This window comes from Misgurnus anguillicaudatus, chromosome 5 (genome assembly GCF_027580225.2).
Source record: "Misgurnus anguillicaudatus chromosome 5, ASM2758022v2, whole genome shotgun sequence".
Taxonomy (NCBI): domain Eukaryota; kingdom Metazoa; phylum Chordata; class Actinopteri; order Cypriniformes; family Cobitidae; genus Misgurnus; species Misgurnus anguillicaudatus.
The window spans coordinates 33,260,254-33,278,078 of NC_073341.2; the positions used below are offsets into that span (position 1 = coordinate 33,260,254).

At 37.0% G+C, this 17,825-nt stretch overlaps 3 protein-coding genes across 3 annotated transcripts; 2 read left to right on the forward strand and 1 right to left on the reverse strand.

Annotated features, from left to right (window-relative positions):
* The first annotated feature begins 309 nt into the window (after nucleotides 1–309).
* ndufb11 (NADH:ubiquinone oxidoreductase subunit B11) lies at nucleotides 310–1,806 on the forward strand. The gene is made up of 3 exons (XM_055168425.2): nucleotides 310–573; nucleotides 1,149–1,282; nucleotides 1,590–1,806. The coding sequence occupies exons 1-3, from the start codon at nucleotides 382–384 to the stop codon at nucleotides 1,717–1,719; spliced, it is 456 nt and encodes a 151-aa protein (XP_055024400.1). The 5' UTR covers nucleotides 310–381; the 3' UTR covers nucleotides 1,720–1,806.
* Nucleotides 1,807–2,440: 634 nt separating this feature from the next.
* Nucleotides 2,441–7,659, forward strand: rhoaa (ras homolog gene family, member Aa). Its single transcript, XM_055168424.2, has 5 exons — nucleotides 2,441–2,602; nucleotides 3,603–3,758; nucleotides 4,049–4,169; nucleotides 5,735–5,865; nucleotides 5,997–7,659. The coding sequence occupies exons 1-5, from the start codon at nucleotides 2,456–2,458 to the stop codon at nucleotides 6,168–6,170; spliced, it is 729 nt and encodes a 242-aa protein (XP_055024399.1). The 5' UTR covers nucleotides 2,441–2,455; the 3' UTR covers nucleotides 6,171–7,659.
* tpk2 (thiamin pyrophosphokinase 2) lies at nucleotides 7,467–14,103 on the reverse strand. The gene is made up of 8 exons (XM_055168423.2): nucleotides 13,885–14,103; nucleotides 13,532–13,770; nucleotides 13,304–13,367; nucleotides 13,079–13,209; nucleotides 12,612–12,730; nucleotides 12,031–12,163; nucleotides 8,065–8,161; nucleotides 7,467–7,881 (listed from the first exon to the last, which is right to left on the reverse strand). The coding sequence occupies exons 1-8, from the start codon at nucleotides 13,946–13,948 to the stop codon at nucleotides 7,835–7,837; spliced, it is 894 nt and encodes a 297-aa protein (XP_055024398.1). The 5' UTR covers nucleotides 13,949–14,103; the 3' UTR covers nucleotides 7,467–7,834.
* Nucleotides 14,104–17,825: the final 3,722 nt, after the last annotated feature.

Consider the following 17,825-nt stretch of genomic DNA (forward strand, 5'->3'; position numbering starts at 1 on the left):
TTTTTTATTTGATCATTTGAAACATTCAAACACTGATCAAAAGATCTTTGATAACCATTTTAGTGAAGTGATGCTAAACTTTTGAACAGGAGTATGTTATTGCATATTTCCACCCAAATATATCAAATTTTTCAAATTCAAATGTAATTCTAATTTTTTATTTTGCATTGAAGCGAAGTAACTTTACAGTAAATAACTTACATGGAATTTTGGTTTAAAATCAACAACCTAATACAACCTAATTTCCGCGTTATGCTACATCCGGGACACTAGATGGCGGTACGCTCCGCCAAACAAGTAGCTAAAGCCGCAAATTAACCCGGAAAAATAACGTGGAACTGTTGCTGTCCTGGAACAGCTTGAACAGAGAAACTGAAGAAAATGGCTTCGCGGTTGAGCCGAATCTGGCCCGCTGTGTCCCGGGTTCGCTTGAGCTCCGCGCTCGGTGCGCGCTGCGTGTCGCAGACGCCCAAATCGAGCGCCTCCGGTGCGGCCACGATTTCTGATCTGCAGCCGCTGTCTCCCGCTGCTCAGGACAGTCATGGACACGCAGAGGTCAACCCGTTTGAGAAGGTACGAGGATCACAAACACATGACGTTATTAACATTGGTGTCAAGAGCAGTGTGGGTTCTCTACGTGGGGCTGATATCGTACAACAATCACCGTATAAACCGTGATTAGGCATGCATTGCATGTTGCAGTAAATCAAAAACAACGCTATTAATGTTGCAAGGTTGACTTCAAATGATACGCAATACAAAGAGACAACTATTAAGATATAACAAAAATCACACGCTTTACAAATATTAAAAATAATAATAAACACAACCTAGTAAATTCTAATCAATGTTTGCGACTATATTACCTGCATCAACTTGTCAAGTTAACTAACCTAATGTCTTTTCCAGTGTTGCTTTTATTGTTTTATGGAAACTGTTTGGGATCATAAAATCAGACTGATAATTTGTCATTCTAGTTCTGGATAAGCAGTGTTTAGCTACTGGTTAGAACTTCGAGACTTAACATATAAACACATAAAGACTAATTAAAAAGTAACATATATGCATATTAATGCATAATATATGGCAGTATACGGTAAATGCATAAATATATGGAGAGTAATATATATTAATCTTTGTCATTGCAGAATCCAGATTTCCATGGCTTCCATCATACTGATTCATTTGTGGATGAATGGAACATGAGATTGGCATTTTTCTTTGGCATTTCTGTGGCCGTTGTTATCGGAGGCACTTTCATCCACTACTTGCCTGATCACGGGTAAGCTCTCAAACTGATTCTGTGTACTTTTTGTCACTCATTAAATTGAACAGATTTGATCTGAACAATAAATGTCATTATGTATACCCATCATGCACCATAAAATGTGCATTTGTAACTTATAAATAAAGAGTGTAAACATTTTCTAAACTACTTAATGCAGTTATATGTTGCATTTTAATGACATCAATAGAAGCCAAAATATTAATTGTATTATTCAGTACTGTAAAACACACTAGATCAGAAATGGCATAGACTTAATACTAGGTTATAATAATCGTGTACATCTCTCTCTCTCTCTCTCCAGTATGAGGCAGTGGGCTCGACGGGAAGCAGAGAGGTTGATCAAACAAAGGGAGGCTGAAGGTCTTCCAATCATGACTGAAAATTATTTTGACCCCAGCAAGATTGTTCTTCCCTCATCTGGAGAGGAGTAAACAACATTTTGTCAATAAATATCCTGTTAATTTGCTTGTACATTTGATCTCCTCAACTGTTATAATAAAAATATATGTTCTAATGTAGTGGTATGTATTATTTTCAATCGATACAACAATCATTTGCTGAAAATGCACTTTACCTTATTGGCACAATAAACGTGGATGTTTATGTATGTTTAGGCGATTTTAATGTATTTAATTTATTATTAGCTTTAGCAAGTAATGATTGTACTACTAACAGTGTGTAATGGTAAATATTACACTATCAAATAATTTATATGCTGTACTAATAGACTGAAAGGTGTTGAATGTTCTAGAGAAGATAATGGATTAATAGTGTAAACCCACTATGGGTCAAAATGTGCTAGGCTTTAGTTTTTTAATGAAAAATTTGTTTAAGATTGTAAAATGTTTTTGATTTGAATATAAAAGCTTTACAGGGGGCTTTAGAATTAACTACTCTGCTATACTTGAATTTTAATGAATAATGTAAAATTTTGTGAGATTAATTTATTTATCAGTTCTTTGTTTAACTAAAGTGTATCAGTAGTATTACAACAACCAGTAACAAGTCTATACATTTGACATTTTAGAGGTTTGGTCATTCAAAACGTGTTTTTATTTATAATCAACAAACATTATAATTAATAAACAAGAGAATAATTCATTACATATTTTAAAAAAGGAAAAAATAAATCAGTCTTTCAAAAAAATGTTGCTTATTACTTTGCTTATGGACGTCACCGAAGGATCTCCGATTCTGATAGGTGAAAATTATTGGGTATGGGCGTGTCTTAACGGCGTGGCACCGTCGGTGGGCGGGGCCTTGGGGGTCGTACAGGAAAAGATAAAGAAAGCGAGGACATCTGAAGCGAAAACGGTAAATACTCACACAAATACACATCCATTACTATCAATCCATACGTTAATTCATTTATCATACTTTAAGTCGACGATACAGCCGACCGTGCCTTTAAAAAAAGCGCTTCGGTATGATAAAGGACGCTTTTAATGTGCGGCTAGCTTAGCGCTAACATGCTAACGATGATGACGGAAACGGGCGAACAACAAGACGCCGATCAGTTTAAGTTTAGATTCGCCTTAAACGCCACTAATCACAGGTGTAACAACTCCATAAAGTTTAATACACATGTAAACGTGTGGTATCCGTTAATTATTAGCCAAATGCTGGGCGCTTTGACACTTATTTAGACGGGAGATGAGGCGTCCCTGTTAGCGTAGGGAGTTACCGGGGAAGGCTGATCCAGTTTGGCGCAGACATGCGGCTCATAATGATCACCCCTTCAGTTTTATTCGTCAACAAATCGCTTTGCTCTCTTAAAAAGCTGTTTTATTTCCTATATTTTTTGGAGTAATACACCAAAAATAGCGTCCTTTCCTCAGATCGCTTGTTAAATCGATGGTTTAGATACTCAATGTAAAGCTATTAAAGGTCACAGTGACAGTAACCCACGACGCGAGTCAGCAGTGCATATATTGGATTTAATATTGAGTCAGTATTAATTTATCAAACGTGTACTGTTTTATATGTGTGTTTTGCATTGGTGTGTGAATGGAGAAGGGTGCGGTGTGTTATGACAGCAGCTGGGAGGTGTGTGTGTGTGTTTGTGAGGAGGGGTTGATGCTGCAGTGCTATAATAACACACGCATTAAAATGACAAAAATATGAACCAGTTATAACTTTAGCTTCGTTTTCACAGACAGGGTCACAACAATTAACGCAGTATTGTTCTTTCATATGAAACAGACTTGTGGTCAAATAAAGGTTCAATCTGCAACAATGTGTTAAATACAGTGTATGAACAGCTACCATCAACCATCATGTAGTTATTAGCAGATGTTTCCCTTTTGTGCGACAGATGGCTGCAATCCGCAAGAAGCTTGTAATAGTTGGGGATGGAGCATGTGGAAAGACATGTTTACTCATCGTTTTCAGTAAAGACCAGTTTCCTGAGGTCTACGTACCCACTGTGTTCGAAAACTACGTTGCTGATATTGAGGTGGACGGCAAACAGGTGAGTACATCTTTAGGTCCAACCCCACGTGATCACTTGTCAAGACAAACTACATCTTTTGGATCATGCAGTGCTTTGAACTTTTGCCACAAGTCGACTTCCTCCTATTGTAAAGAAACGTCTGAATAATTATCTTTCTGTTCTCATTTTTATATCTCCTGATTCTCCTCACAGCTGCTGACTTGTATTCAAACACATTCAAAGTTTGCACAGTATGGTCCTACATATATATGTGCTGTGTTTTGGTCTGTATATGCTGTTTTGTGTAAGATGTATATATTCGGTGGCAGGTGGAACTGGCACTATGGGATACAGCTGGACAAGAGGACTATGATCGACTGAGACCCCTCTCTTACCCAGACACTGATGTCATCCTCATGTGTTTCTCCATAGACAGTCCAGACAGTTTGGGTGAGATAATTTGTGTAATAATATAAAATGATCTTTGTTTCATGCTTATATGTATTTTCAAACTGTATGATGGCAAGGACCCCCCAAATATGATGAAATTTATACGAGGGGCACCCTTCATAATATATGAATCCATACATATATCTTTTTTTATTATAAAAACATTAAAACTTTCTTAGATTAGTAACTTCGATGTTATAAAGAAAGCATATTGTTTCCAAATAATGAACATTAAAGTAGATTTGTAAAATTTTTGCTATATTTTTTTTCTATGAAATTTTATGGGGGACCTCAGTTTGAAACCCATTTTAAAGAAACCATAAATGACTCAACAATCAGTTTTTTTTTGCGCTGACTTATGGCCTATTGAAACAGGAAGATGGGTAGGATATATTAAAGGGCTTGTTCTTCTTTATATCCAATAGTTTTTAGTTTACATCACAGATGTAACCATGATTTGGTCATTGCTTTTGCCAGTCAAAAACAGGCGATACTCAGACCTTTACACGTATTATTATGCTTTGAATACATAAATATATACAGGGTTGCCCGTAGAAAATTTGTTAGTTAAGGTGGTAGGGTTGGGCGGGGCTATGACAGAAAATGAACACATATTTGATTATTTATTAATTAAATGTTTTTACCTTTAACGGGAATAGCTGCGTGATGAAGTGAAACTAAAGGGTTAATAAACACAAACTAAAGCAGATTTTGTAGAACGTCTGGCGAACAATGATAGATAGCGCAAAAATCTAAAATGGATCACATCTTTCTCATTTTGGCAGTGTGGTAAGCGTGCTGCCTCGCTGTGTAAAGAGTGTCTGTGCTATTAGCTAAGATGCACATGACGGCCTTTTTTGCAGCGATTTTTTTTGAACGACCTAGTTAAGGCGGTAGGGTTTCCCAGCTTAGGTAGGCCGCCCGAACTGAAAAGTGCTGTGGGAAACCATGATATATGTATTATAAGTAGGGCTGTCACAATGATTAAATAATCGTCTCATCGCGATTGTTTGACCTTATCGTGATGATTTCAGATCACCACAATAATTGCATTTATCTCTAAAAAACACAAGGGGGAGCTGCAGCGCCTGTATAAACGAGACTGTATCTAATGGCACTCCTTGTCTGACAGTGTAACGCGATACATTGCAAAGCCATTTAATACAATGGAAAAACGCATATAAAAAAATGCTGCAAAACTTTGATAAGCAGTATGAATTGCCAAGTAAAACATACATTTCCAAAACAGCAATTTTAAATGAAGGGATTTGTTTTCAGTTTTTGAAAATATATATTTATTAAATAATTACTTTTAATTGTGTAATGTGTATAAATATTAACTGCCAGGTAAATCTTGCAAAAGATTTAATTTAATCACAACAATGTGTGAAAATTATTTGGGAATTAAACGTCAAAGCCCTAAAACAGGCAAGTAATCATCACAATTTATTAGACAATTAACCGTCAGCCAAATGTCATAATCGTGACAGCCCTAATTATAAGTCTACAAAATATTTCCTTAAGACTATTCTGTGGTCACTGACTATGAAAATGTATACATACAGAGAATATCCCAGAAAAATGGACGCCGGAGGTGAAACATTTCTGTCCAAATGTTCCAGTAATTCTGGTGGGTAATAAAAAAGATTTACGAAATGATGAGCATACTCGACGGGAACTGCTCAAGATGAAACAGGTGTGTGTGAATCTTTATTTATGAATAAATTACACCATATAAAAATTAATTTAAAAATACACTGCAAACCTATAACCTGTTATTGTAAGAGCGTGCACTAATAACCTGGCCACGTTTTCTACCCTGAACAGGAACCAGTTAAACCAGAGGAAGGCAGAGACATGGCCAATCGCATCAATGCATTTGGCTACCTCGAGTGTTCAGCTAAAACTCAGGATGGCGTGAGGGAAGTTTTCGAAATGGCCACAAGAGCGGCGCTCCAAGCCAAGAAACGTGGCAAGAAGAATGCCTGTGCTTTGCTATAGAGAACGGAGGAAAAGAAAATAAAGAGGGAGGGAAATGGGTTATCCAAACTAGGCCAAGGAAAATGAAAGTGCTATAAAGGGTGCAAAAAGAGGGATTAAATACCCCTAGTGTTTATTATGTGCTTAGGGGTCAGGGAGGGTCATTTTTAATCCAGACCAGCGGGAACTACAGTTGATCGTTGTGACTGGTACTGGTAAAAAGGGACTTACTCATTATTATGGCCAATATGTTTGACATCAGTCCTCTTTCAAATCAAGATTAGTTGACCTTAAGCCTTCAGACTGATCACAAGCTATTTGTAGGGTAAGATTGAAGTGGTTTGGGGTGGGATTATACGTGATGTATTGTTTGGCCCATACCACATTTTCTGCATTGTTGGCAAGAACAGAAACAAATGACTTGGTCTAAAAATATTCCTTTTTTGGCACTAAGTGCATTATTCAGGGTATAAGGTATTAGTACCCTACATTGTGTATACTACATGTCCAGCAAGGAGTGTTTTTTTATCATTGGCCACAAACAGTGGGAAAACTCCCATGTTGCCCTTTATAAAAATCCCAGGGACCCAGCGTCGTCTTATGTATATCATTCATGCCTGTCCTTGTACTACAATATTCTTTTTACTAAATTAACATGCTTATTCTGTTTGTTAACACAACTGGTTTCTCCTGTCCTGCCACAAAATTGACGGTTTAGTGACTGGTTTTAAAAAAATAGCGGAAAGTATTGGTAGTCTTACAAATCTTTATTCCACTAGGAGTTAAATATATTTGCCATTTGCCTATAAAATGCATTAAGCAATGATTATACTAATTCTCCCTTTTTTGAGTATTTTATGTGCTTTCTCATGTATTGTAATGAAAAATACGTTTTGGGTTAATCAGCACGCGTGGAGCTCAAAGCTCAACTACAGATATGTATGCACCTCTGTATGTCGACTGTCAGACACTGTTATTAGAAATATATATTTACATTTTCTAATAGGGGACAGCTAAACACTTGCATAAACATCAAATTTGTTCTGTATTCCTCTAGCCTGGACGGCAGGCATTTTATTTGGTGTGCAGAAATAAGTGTAATTGCTCACTTTATAAATGAGAAACTCCATCCACTTTCACTCTGTTTTACTTTTTATTATTATTCCCTTATTTTTCTCTACTGTACTGTATGTTATTTTTTCTTTTTTTTGTGAAATTCTACTGGCTTATACTATATCATTTTGCATATTTTAAAAATTCTAGTATCTTAGAATTTAAAAGTTTTAAAAGAAATAAAGAAGGAAAGAGTAGCGAAAATGTGATCGTGAGAGAGACGTTTAATGCCATGTTATTGAATGCAAGTAATTTCATAGATGAGATTTTGCATTTCATTGTAAGAAAACAAAATAAGAGTCTTTGATGCATCAGTTATCTTTTGTATACCAGCGCATCTTCGGATTTCCACAGACTCATTTGAAATGTATTGAAAAAATAAATTCTTATAGAGTAACTTTGCATGGGTTTTCATTTGATCAAGTACCTTATCATCTCACCATATAAGCCATTGAAGGCGTGGTTTCAAGTAAACACAAGTTGGCATGCTAAGACAGTTTTAAGTTAAAACAGGAGGTAGGTAACTAAAATACCAGTGTTACAGGTCATCCACGATGTGAAACAATCAGTCTTCATAATGATCTGTGCAATCCAGCAACAAATTCATGATAATAGGGCTCTGAAATGAGAGTGGAAATTTAAAGTACAATATTAGAAAGGTTTAATGTACTGTAGTTAAACACTAAATAGCATCATGTATATAAACGATCATAAAGATTTAGGAGACAAAGTAAAAACATAATCCTACTTATAATGAAGCTACAAGTTATCCTATCATCTATCATTTTTTTATGCTACAAACCTGAGTCTGGCTCAATGATGGCATGTCTGATGAGGAAGTCCAGTACCACCATGGCACAGTTTGGCTTAAATTCCTCACTGACCAGGAGATCTTTCACCTGAGAACAATATGTATCACATGCTGGTTTACACAACAGTCATCACACTTAAAATGGTCATGAACTAAAAATTCATTGATCTTTTGACAATTAAAAGGTGCAATGTGGAACTTTTAGAAGAATCTCTTGACAGAAATGCAATGTTATATACTGTATATTATCAGTGGTGTATAAAAATTAGCCAGTTTTATCTCTATATACACCGCAGGTCCCCTTACATGGAAGTCACAGCCATGTTTCAACAGTAGTCCTAAACCAGTGCTTTCCAATCCTGGTCCTCGATTACCCCCTCCCAGAATGTTTTAGGTGTCTCCTTATTAAAGGGCACCTATGGTCTGATTCACGATTTTACATTTCCTTTGGTGTGTAAGTGTGTATTAGTACACGTTAATGATATGCAAAAGGTACATACCCCAAAGTAAACAATGACACGAGTTATCGTCTCCAACGTAAATCTCTTTGCTTGGACTACAACAAACACACGGATTGTAGGCAACAGTTTACTTCCTGGGATTGAGGATGTAGACAAGTCCAACATTATCATAATTCCTCCCGCTTCAGACTCACAGCCTGTAAGTTAACTCCTGTTAGCATTGCATTGTTGTGACTATGGGCCGGTTACCTGTTTTTAAGGTATACAGAGGTTTTAAACAGTCAGGGTATTAAAACCACTTAAATGTTCTGTGATACCATCTCCAAGGTATGAGCTGTGTGTATACAAAATTCATTAAGTCGTGTGATTGATTTCATGTTTACATTTAATATACATTACGAAAATATTAGATATTTTTTTAAAAGCATATTATAATTGAAAGGCTTTATTTTTACCTGGCTTATGAAAAGAACACATTTTAGTGTTGCAATGGCAATACCGCAACACCGTGAAACTGTGATATTTTTGCTAAAGGTTATTATACCGCCAGAATCTTATACCGGCCCATGCCTAATTGTGACCGAATCTTTCAAACATGATAAGGAGCGTCACATTTCCAGCTGACGTCATAGGTATTCAGGCCAATCACAACGTACAGATTAGCTGGCCAACCAGGGACACAATGCTTTTCAAATCGATGAGTTTTGTACAAAATCAGTGAGTTTCAGGAAGAGAGTGAAATCTGGAGCTGCAAAAAATGTGTTTTTGAACCATAAACACGCAAACACATTGTATTATACCAAATACACAAGATAACGTTTGTTTTAGCAATGAAATAGGTGCACTTTAAAACACCTGATTCAACTCATTAGCCCAATCAGTCTCCATAACCAGGGCCGCATTAACCATAGGGCTAGGCGGGGCTAAAGCCCCGGGGCCCGAACAAGTAGGGGGCCCGTGATTGGCTGTGAAGCAGATTGACTGCTACCAGACATCTGATTGCCAAAGCCTTACCACGCCCCCTACAAATTAGGTTTTTGCCGCCAGCCGCAGCACGCGCTTTTGAAGAAGTGCTGAGAGCGGAGAAGCGCCCGACGTCATTCGCGTCGGGCGCATTGTCCAATGGAATGAGGGGAGAGGCGGGCCTTAGGTTGTGGTAAGGGAAGTTTACAAGGGCTTTGAAGAACCGGACTCCACTCGCTCACTTTCTCCTGCGTCTTTGTGCACCTCTCACCCTCAAACAAGGTCAGAGCAAGCGTCCTATTTTTAAAGTTTCTGCTAATATGACAGTTAACAGTAAAAGAGCGCTCACGCGTCAATATTTGATTGACAAGACAGCTTACTCGGTGGTTGCTTAGCAATATAAAAAGCCGCGCCGCACTGTATAGTCGCAAAACGTAGAACAACATTTGGTCAGACATCACTTTAAAATGGCATAAAATGGTGGAATGCTTTACCATCAGAAATTAAAACACTAAAAGGACTCAAGGTTTTTAATACACATTTAAAGCAATGGCTAAAACTGAAACAACTTTGTGAACGCTGATTATACAGGCTACAACTTAATGTATAAATTTGTTTAGATTCTGTGTTATAGTGACTACTACATCTATTTAAGCCCACATCTTATTTGATGTATTTGATGTATTTATTGTATATATTTTAATAGCTATAAATTTGTGCTTCAATACTCTGTAATCTCTGTTTTAACCTTACAAGCCTAACCAGGGACAGGGGTTGCAAATTAGTCTTGGCTATAAACCTGTATCTACTTTGTATTTTTTATAAAGCAATGTTTTATCCATTTGTCCCTGTCAAATAAACATTCAATAAATATAAATAAATAAATAAATCAAACATCAGAAATAAAGTAATTTACTGCCATTGACTGAATCCCTTTTGTAAAATAAATAAGAATGAATGTTGAATTTATAGTGAAAGATAGGTACTGTATATTTGATTACTTTACACAATATAATATTATTCAGTGCTTTAAGTTTTTCAAGTAGGTCGATTTCTTGTGTGCCTTTGTTTTGTTGTTAATTGTAACTCTTGTCATCAGTAAGCTTGAGATTATTTTCTTAAGTGACTATTATTTTTTTGTGATATGGAAATTGGTCAAAAGAATTCTGAAATGTTAGTGGCATTAAATTTCCATATGATAAAATTCTTATTAAAAGTAATATAACTTGACTGTGAAGTATATCATTATTGTTAGATAAAATGACTCGTATAATTATAAAACATTTAGCTCATCGCCCACCCCTATATTCGCTATTAGCAAGTCATGTTTACAGGTTAGTGTTAATCTAACAGCTTTTTTCGTGCAACTGTTATTCTGAATTATTCTAGATTATATTTATGTAAAACAACTTCAGCAGTGTTTTAGAAAAATGTGTTCTCTCTGTAGTTGGTGACCTAAAGTGGTGTTGGGGGGGGGGGGACTGCAGTAATTCATAGCCCCGGGGCCCAGTGAGCTCTTAATGCGGCCCTGTCCATAACAAGCTAATGAGTTAACTAAGACGACATCTAAAACATTCTGGGAGGAGGTTCTCCGGGAAAAGAGGATTGGAAAACACTGCACTACAGAGCCTGTTTCATCCATACGTTGTCTCAGATGATGACATGTTTGTCCTGTGGCAGCTACCGTATGCATTTCAAAATTGAGGGGTGAGCTGTTGGTTGCACTTTGAAATCTCAACACTAGATGCCACTAAAATCTACACACAGCACCTTCAAGAGGTCATCATACTATAAAAATATCCTCTTAAGTTTCAGAAATCACACTTCATTGTTATTAAAAAAAAAACTATTTTTATTTAAATCAAGATTGGTTGATCTTAAGCCTTCAGATTGATTACAAGCTATTTGTAGGGTAAGATTGAAGTGGTTTGGGGTGGGATTATATGTGATGTAAGGATACGACTTGTTTTGAAAAAGTGTGACTATGATGTCATAGTAATACGCCTCTGCAGAAGAATATCCACATCTTTTTAGATAATTACAACGTGCATTCCACACAAACACAGACGAAGCGTTGAAACGTTTTTTTTTCCCTAATCAAAACAGATTTAAAAAAAAGCCTATTACTTACTAAGGGGGCGTGCAGACCAAAGCTTTTACACCCGCGGTTGGCGCATGTTTTCAATTGATTCCAATGGAAACTCGCCATTTTTCAAATAAGCCAGCACTCAGCTTTTTCCCGCCCTCGGCGCTGAGTGTCGAGAGTTGAAGAGATTCAACTTTGGGTGAAAAGCTCCGCTGGTCAATGTCAGTTCTCACACCGCCGTCCAATCACAATGGAGGAGGGGCGGGACAAGTATCACAACAACCAACCGGCTCGCAGCTCAAGTTTCACATCTAAAAAGGCTGAAGCGTTTTAAAGTTTTGGTGTGCACAACCCCTAATAATGTCTTGTTTTCTTATAAAAATTTAAATAATAAATTAAGCCAGTTCATGACCACTTAAAACATCCAAACCAATGAGATGCCTTCACCTTCTCGATGGGATAGTAGTAAAACGCTTGTACTTCTCCATCTCCGATGTGAGGCTTAAAACTGAGAGGCAACTCCAAGTCAAACACAAACTGGCACTCAGGAAAAATTCCTTCGTCATCTTCGTAGGTGTAGCTAAAGAAAAAACAGGCCGTTGTGAATTAAAGAAGCTATATCGCTGAACTCCTTTCGATTATGCTAAACATAGCTGTTTCTAGGAAGAAATAATGCTCCGATTGTCCTCGACTGATAATCCTGACGATTCAAGCTCGTTTCAAACATAAATTCTGTTCATCTTTTGTGCGCTCTGAACATTTCTTTGGAAACCTGCCAGCTGGTGGCTATTTCTGGCATTTCTTCTGTGTTAATCTGCTTCGCTCGTAGGAGAGTTTGGAGAGCTCTTTATAACCATCCTTTCAAAGTTTATATCATGCAAAACAAAATCTGAAACATATCATTTTAATATAATCCTATTGAAAGAATATTGAGCACTGTAATAAACCAATGGCACTATTTACCATTACATTTTCTTTCATGTATGAGTGGTCCTTTACAGTCTCTAAAAAGAAACAAAATTATGTACCTCACAGTTCCCACGGGACGTGCTTGCTCTGCCAGACCTGGAGGAATGCAGGCCTCTTCTTCACACTCTTTTACCATGGTATGCCGTACACTACAGCCTGCTGCCAGCCCACCTGCTGCCTGCACCAAAGGACAAAAAATGTTTTACCAAATCAAAACACTATAAGTGGATATGCTATATTTTGGGGAAACACAAACGATATTATACTAAAAAAATTGGGGATTGTATTGGTTTTAATAGAAACTACAACAACTCCGTGGGTCTCTAATGGTAATGTACTTGGCTCTATTGGTGGGATTTTATCTGGTGAATGGGATCTATTAAATCCTACTGGAATGAGACCCAAAACACACTACACAAATGAAATTTACAAAGGTTTTATACATGATTCCATAAATGCATTACTGTGTTATTCTGCATCTTCTCATGTAGTTATTTGTATGCTAATAATGGGCTGTAATAATTACCATATTGTCTAGTCTTCCGGGATACGTCTGTTTGGTCAGGGATCGTCGTGCCAGCCACATATTAAGATTGCCACTGGAATCCCTTGTGTAGCCATTGACATGGACTCCGTACCGCTTTACTCCAAACAAACCTGTGTTTGGGTATCATTCATAAATAGGTATGACCTGCCCTGTTACCCTGCGTGTGCCAAACTGTAAAGATGGATTGATCTTGCACACACTTACTTGTTGCTGCTCTCTCCATATACATAAACGGAGGGTCGCAATACCTGGGCATCACTGCGTATTGCTGAAAATAAGGTATACATTTAAATCATGTGTGTATGATGATAATAAAATGTACAGATTGAATGCACTGTATGCTTTGGATAAAAGTGTCCACCAAATGCATGAATGAATAGATGCCCGAAACATTACGATGAGGATGGATGGGTGGATGCAGACATGTCTCACCTCATTTCTCCATCCTATGAGACAGGTGAAGGTTGCCTCTCTCCTTAACTCCTGCAAAACCTCATCCACAGCATCTGATCTGCTCTCAAATGTGTCCAGACCGGAGCATAGGGTAATGGCACTTCCATATGGTCTAAAGACAGTAGGAAAACGCCCAAGAATTGACGCTACTTTTGGGGGAATCCATCCCACCTGCTCCCCCGCCACCTCGAAACGTAGACAGCTTTCTAAACTGGAACCTTAAGTAAAATAATACATTTAGCATTTTGTGTGTGGAGGAAGTCAAGTAGATAAATGCATTTTACATCTAACGTTATCGTAAGTTACAGTTAAGTTTTGTGATTTATTCCCACCTGGTAAATGAAAGTTATTCATTCGACGCAGAAGCTGCATCATTTTTACCGACCACGAAGCCATGCTGGGTCGATTACAAAGGTTCTGACTGTGAATGTTCCGTTCAGAATGAAAGCATGATGATTATCGGGTGTTTTTTGCTTTGACATGCTGTCACACACCCACGGGCTTCACGCTCGACTTCATTGTTAAGGCTGACGCTTCCTGTTGATCCGAGTGCTGATTGGCTGCGGTTCAATGACGACATCGTACGCGAGTAATGCTCATCGATGATTTCACCACTAGAGGGCGAATATCGACCAAAATACTGCATTTACATTATTTTTAAAGACAATATTTGTTTACAAATTTAAATATGGCATAACAATGTGTGTAAAGTACGAGATCGGTTTAACTACTTTGTATGAACCGTATCCTTAAACTGAAGGAAAACAGGCACGTCACTCCACATGAAAAATATAGCAGTAAAACCTATTTTATTTACTATAGTAAAGTTTAGTAAATATTATTATACTGCAGTATATTATTGTAATTATTACACTTTGTTAATTTATTCTGTAGTTATTACTGTATTATAAGGGAAAAACAATAAGGGGTGATTAGTCAATGAAATTAAATGATGTCATAGTATGAGTAAAATAATTCTCTTATTAATCATATATTATTAAATCATATTACATAAGTTGTATTATTGTCATAATTTATTAAAACGTTTTAAATGCAAATACATCTATGTAGAGGCTCCAGTAGTACTTTTAATAAATATTCCACAATAAAAACAGCTCTTTCAAAATATTTAATCTATTATTGTTACACAAAAAAAATGCTAGGTTATTTTCAACTCAGCTTTGGGTCAGAAAGAGACCACCACCAACCCGTTGGGTTCCAATTTAACCTATGCTGAATTCTTTTAACCCAACATGCTGGTCTGTTTAAACCATTGTTGGGTCAAATATAAACATTTTCGGGGTTATTATTTTAACTCAATGGCTGTTTTTTCCCTTTTTGACCCAACTCTGGATTGAAAATAACTCAATAACACTAAATTAATATGGGTTGTTTTTTAAACTGTGAAATCTTTTAGTACCTTTCTGTCATTTTATTAAACTTGTGGTTAAAATGCCAACTTACCATAGCTAGATTAAAGGTGCAGTGTGTAATTTTTAGAGGGATCTCTTGACAGAAATGCAAAATAATACACAAAACTAAATTATCAGGGGTGTTTCACCTTTCATAATGAACCGTTATGTGTTTATTGCCTTAGAATGAGACGTTTTATCTACATACACAAAGCGTCCCCTTACATGGAAGCCGCCATTTTGTGCAGCCATGTTAAGCCTTTAACGGACAAACTTTTTTACTAAGTTGTCTCCAACGATGACGTTTGTCCAGTGGCGGCTACCGTAGCTTCTCTATGTGTTTCAAAAGCAAGAGGTGTGAGCAGTGGACTAAGCCATTGGTTGCAATTCGCAACCTCACCACTAGATGCCGCTAAAATCTACACACTGCACCTTTAAAGCAACCTCCCTATTTTTATAGTACTTCAATTTTTCATGCTAAACATTATTTTGATGTTTGTAAGTAGATATTATCGTTGCCTAACAAGGTCCCCGGTTTAAGCCTCGGGTCAGGTGTCCTTTTTGTGTGGAGTTTGCATGTTCTCCCTGTGTTTGGTGGGTTTACTCTAGGAATGTGATTTAAAATCAGGATTATTCCATTAAAATTTTATTTTTAAATTGTTCCTAAAATACATGTAAAGCATCAGCATTGTGCATTTTAAAAATGAATATAAACTTGTTTCCTACTTAAGACCTAAATAAATGGAAATAAAAACATTATTTTTATTAGGAATTTGGCAGAAATGTTGTCGGTAGTTTGTAGGATCAAACAAAATTATATTTTTTCCTTAAAACTGAAAATAATCCTGAATTGGTCTCTTCCCTAATAGTAGGCAGGTATGAGATATGATATGATGATTAGTCAGTACATTTTTGCTTTTTGTGTCACCATGGCTACAGCAGTCCATTCTGAAGTAAGCATGTTATTGTGATGCTTAGAGATTTTATAATGCATAGCCTTTAAATCCATTACAGGGACAACGAAGAAAAGGAAAAGTAATGGCTACTCTTCACTCGCTGTAATCTACACCACAATCTTTGGGTTCTATCTATCTATCTATCTATCTATCTATCTATCTATCTATCTATCTATCTATCTATCTATCTATCTATCTATCTATCTATCTATCTATCTATCTATCTATCTATCTATCTATCTATCTATCTAGATCTATCTATCTAGATCTATCTATCTATCTATCTATCTATCTATCTATCTATCTATACATGTCTGGGTTTAAGATATCATGTTCTGGCAGGTCTGGCTCTAACACTGATTCTCAAGTTGTCATGAATACTATGAACAAACTAGACTGTTTGCTGTCTGAGGTCGGTTCAGTTCAACTGTGCATCAGATCATATTTTTGGAGCAAGCTCACTTTAGGAAAACATCCCACAGTTATGAACATCTTCATAGACTCTTTGTTATTCCAGACAGACCACAGATGAAGGATGTTGCTAAATGCATTCCAGTGCTATTTGCTTGGGACATTTATATAGCAAGATGAATCTGTTTTGCGGTTAGACCCTGAGCGGTTGTACGTGGTAAACCTTAATAGCAGGAACGTGTAGGTGGTTTGTTTAAAATGATTGTTTGTCTATATGAACATTTGGAGTTTTTATTTTGACTGGATGACAGGAAGATGCCTAGTGGAGGAGTATTACATAATATTGCTTAATTTTCTGCACGGGAGGCAAAATAAAGGAAGGATATATACTGATCTGGAGTGTGGGAGAAATGCAAACAGGATTTAACAGAAATAAATTGTTTATTTGTGTCTACACAAATACATTTTATATAATAAACTTATATTACAGTTTTATTGATTCTTTATTCTGAACTGCAATATACACTCACCTAAAGGATTATTAGGAACACCTGTTCAATTTCTCATTAATGCAATTATCTAATCAACCAATCACATGGCAGTTTCTTCTATGCATTTAGGGATGTGGTCCTGGTCAAGACAATCTTCTGAACTCCAAACTGAATGTCAGAATGGGAAAGAAAACTGATTTAAGCAATTTTGAGCATGGCATGATTGTTGGTGCCAGACGGGCCGGTCTGAGTATTTCACAATCTGCTCAGTTACTGGGAATGTTGAGACATTCAGATGGTAGAGTCAGAATTTGGCGTAAACAGAATGAGAACATGGATCCATCATGCCTTGTTACCACTGTGCAGGCTGCTGGTGGTGGTGTTATGGTGTGGGGGATGTTTTCTTGGCACACTTTAGGCCCCTAAGTGCCAATTGGGCATCGTTTAGGTGCCACGGCCTACCTGAGCATTGTTTTTGACCATGTCCATCCCTTTATGACCACCATGTTCCCATCCTCTGATGGCTACTTCCAGCAGGATAATGCACCGTGTCACAAAGCTGAATCATTTCAAATTGGTTTCTTGAACATGACAATGAGTTCACTGTACTAAAATGGCCCCCACGGTCACCAGATCTCAACCCAATAGAGGATCTTTGGGATGTGGTGGAACGGGAGCTTCGTGCCCTGGATGTGCATCCCACAAATCTCTATCAACTGCAAGATGCTATCCTATCAATATGAGCCAACATTTCTAAAGAATGCTTTCAGCACCTTGTTGAATCAATGCCATGTAGAATTAAAGCAGTTCTCAAGGCAAAAGGAGGTCAAACACAGTATTAGTATGGTGTTCCTAATAATCCTTTAGGTCATTGTATATGACCCTGTCTGTGAAATCCAGGTTAAAGTCTCATAATCTAATTATGAGAGTAGGAGCATTAAAGATTGACTTTAATCTTTGACATGACCTTAACATGACCCTTAAGTATTAAAGATATCAAGGT

Coding starts and splice junctions, on each gene's coding strand:
- tpk2 (XM_055168423.2), bottom strand. CDS start 13,948: ATGGCTTCGTGGTCGGTAAAAATGATGCAGCTTCTGCGTCGAATGAAT. Junction 13,771..13,884: donor GAATAACTTTCATTTACCAG/GTGGGAATAAAT, acceptor ATTTTACTTAAG/GTTCCAGTTTAGAAAGCTGT. Junction 12,731..13,078: donor CCGGAAGACTAGACAATATG/GTAATTATTACA, acceptor CCTTTGGTGCAG/GCAGCAGGTGGGCTGGCAGC.
- rhoaa (XM_055168424.2), top strand. CDS start 2,456: ATGGACGTCACCGAAGGATCTCCGATTCTGATAGGTGAAAATTATTGG. Junction 3,759..4,048: donor TTGAGGTGGACGGCAAACAG/GTGAGTACATCT, acceptor ATTCGGTGGCAG/GTGGAACTGGCACTATGGGA. Junction 4,170..5,734: donor AGACAGTCCAGACAGTTTGG/GTGAGATAATTT, acceptor GTATACATACAG/AGAATATCCCAGAAAAATGG.
- ndufb11 (XM_055168425.2), top strand. CDS start 382: ATGGCTTCGCGGTTGAGCCGAATCTGGCCCGCTGTGTCCCGGGTTCGC. Junction 574..1,148: donor AGGTCAACCCGTTTGAGAAG/GTACGAGGATCA, acceptor TTGTCATTGCAG/AATCCAGATTTCCATGGCTT. Junction 1,283..1,589: donor CACTACTTGCCTGATCACGG/GTAAGCTCTCAA, acceptor CTCTCTCTCCAG/TATGAGGCAGTGGGCTCGAC.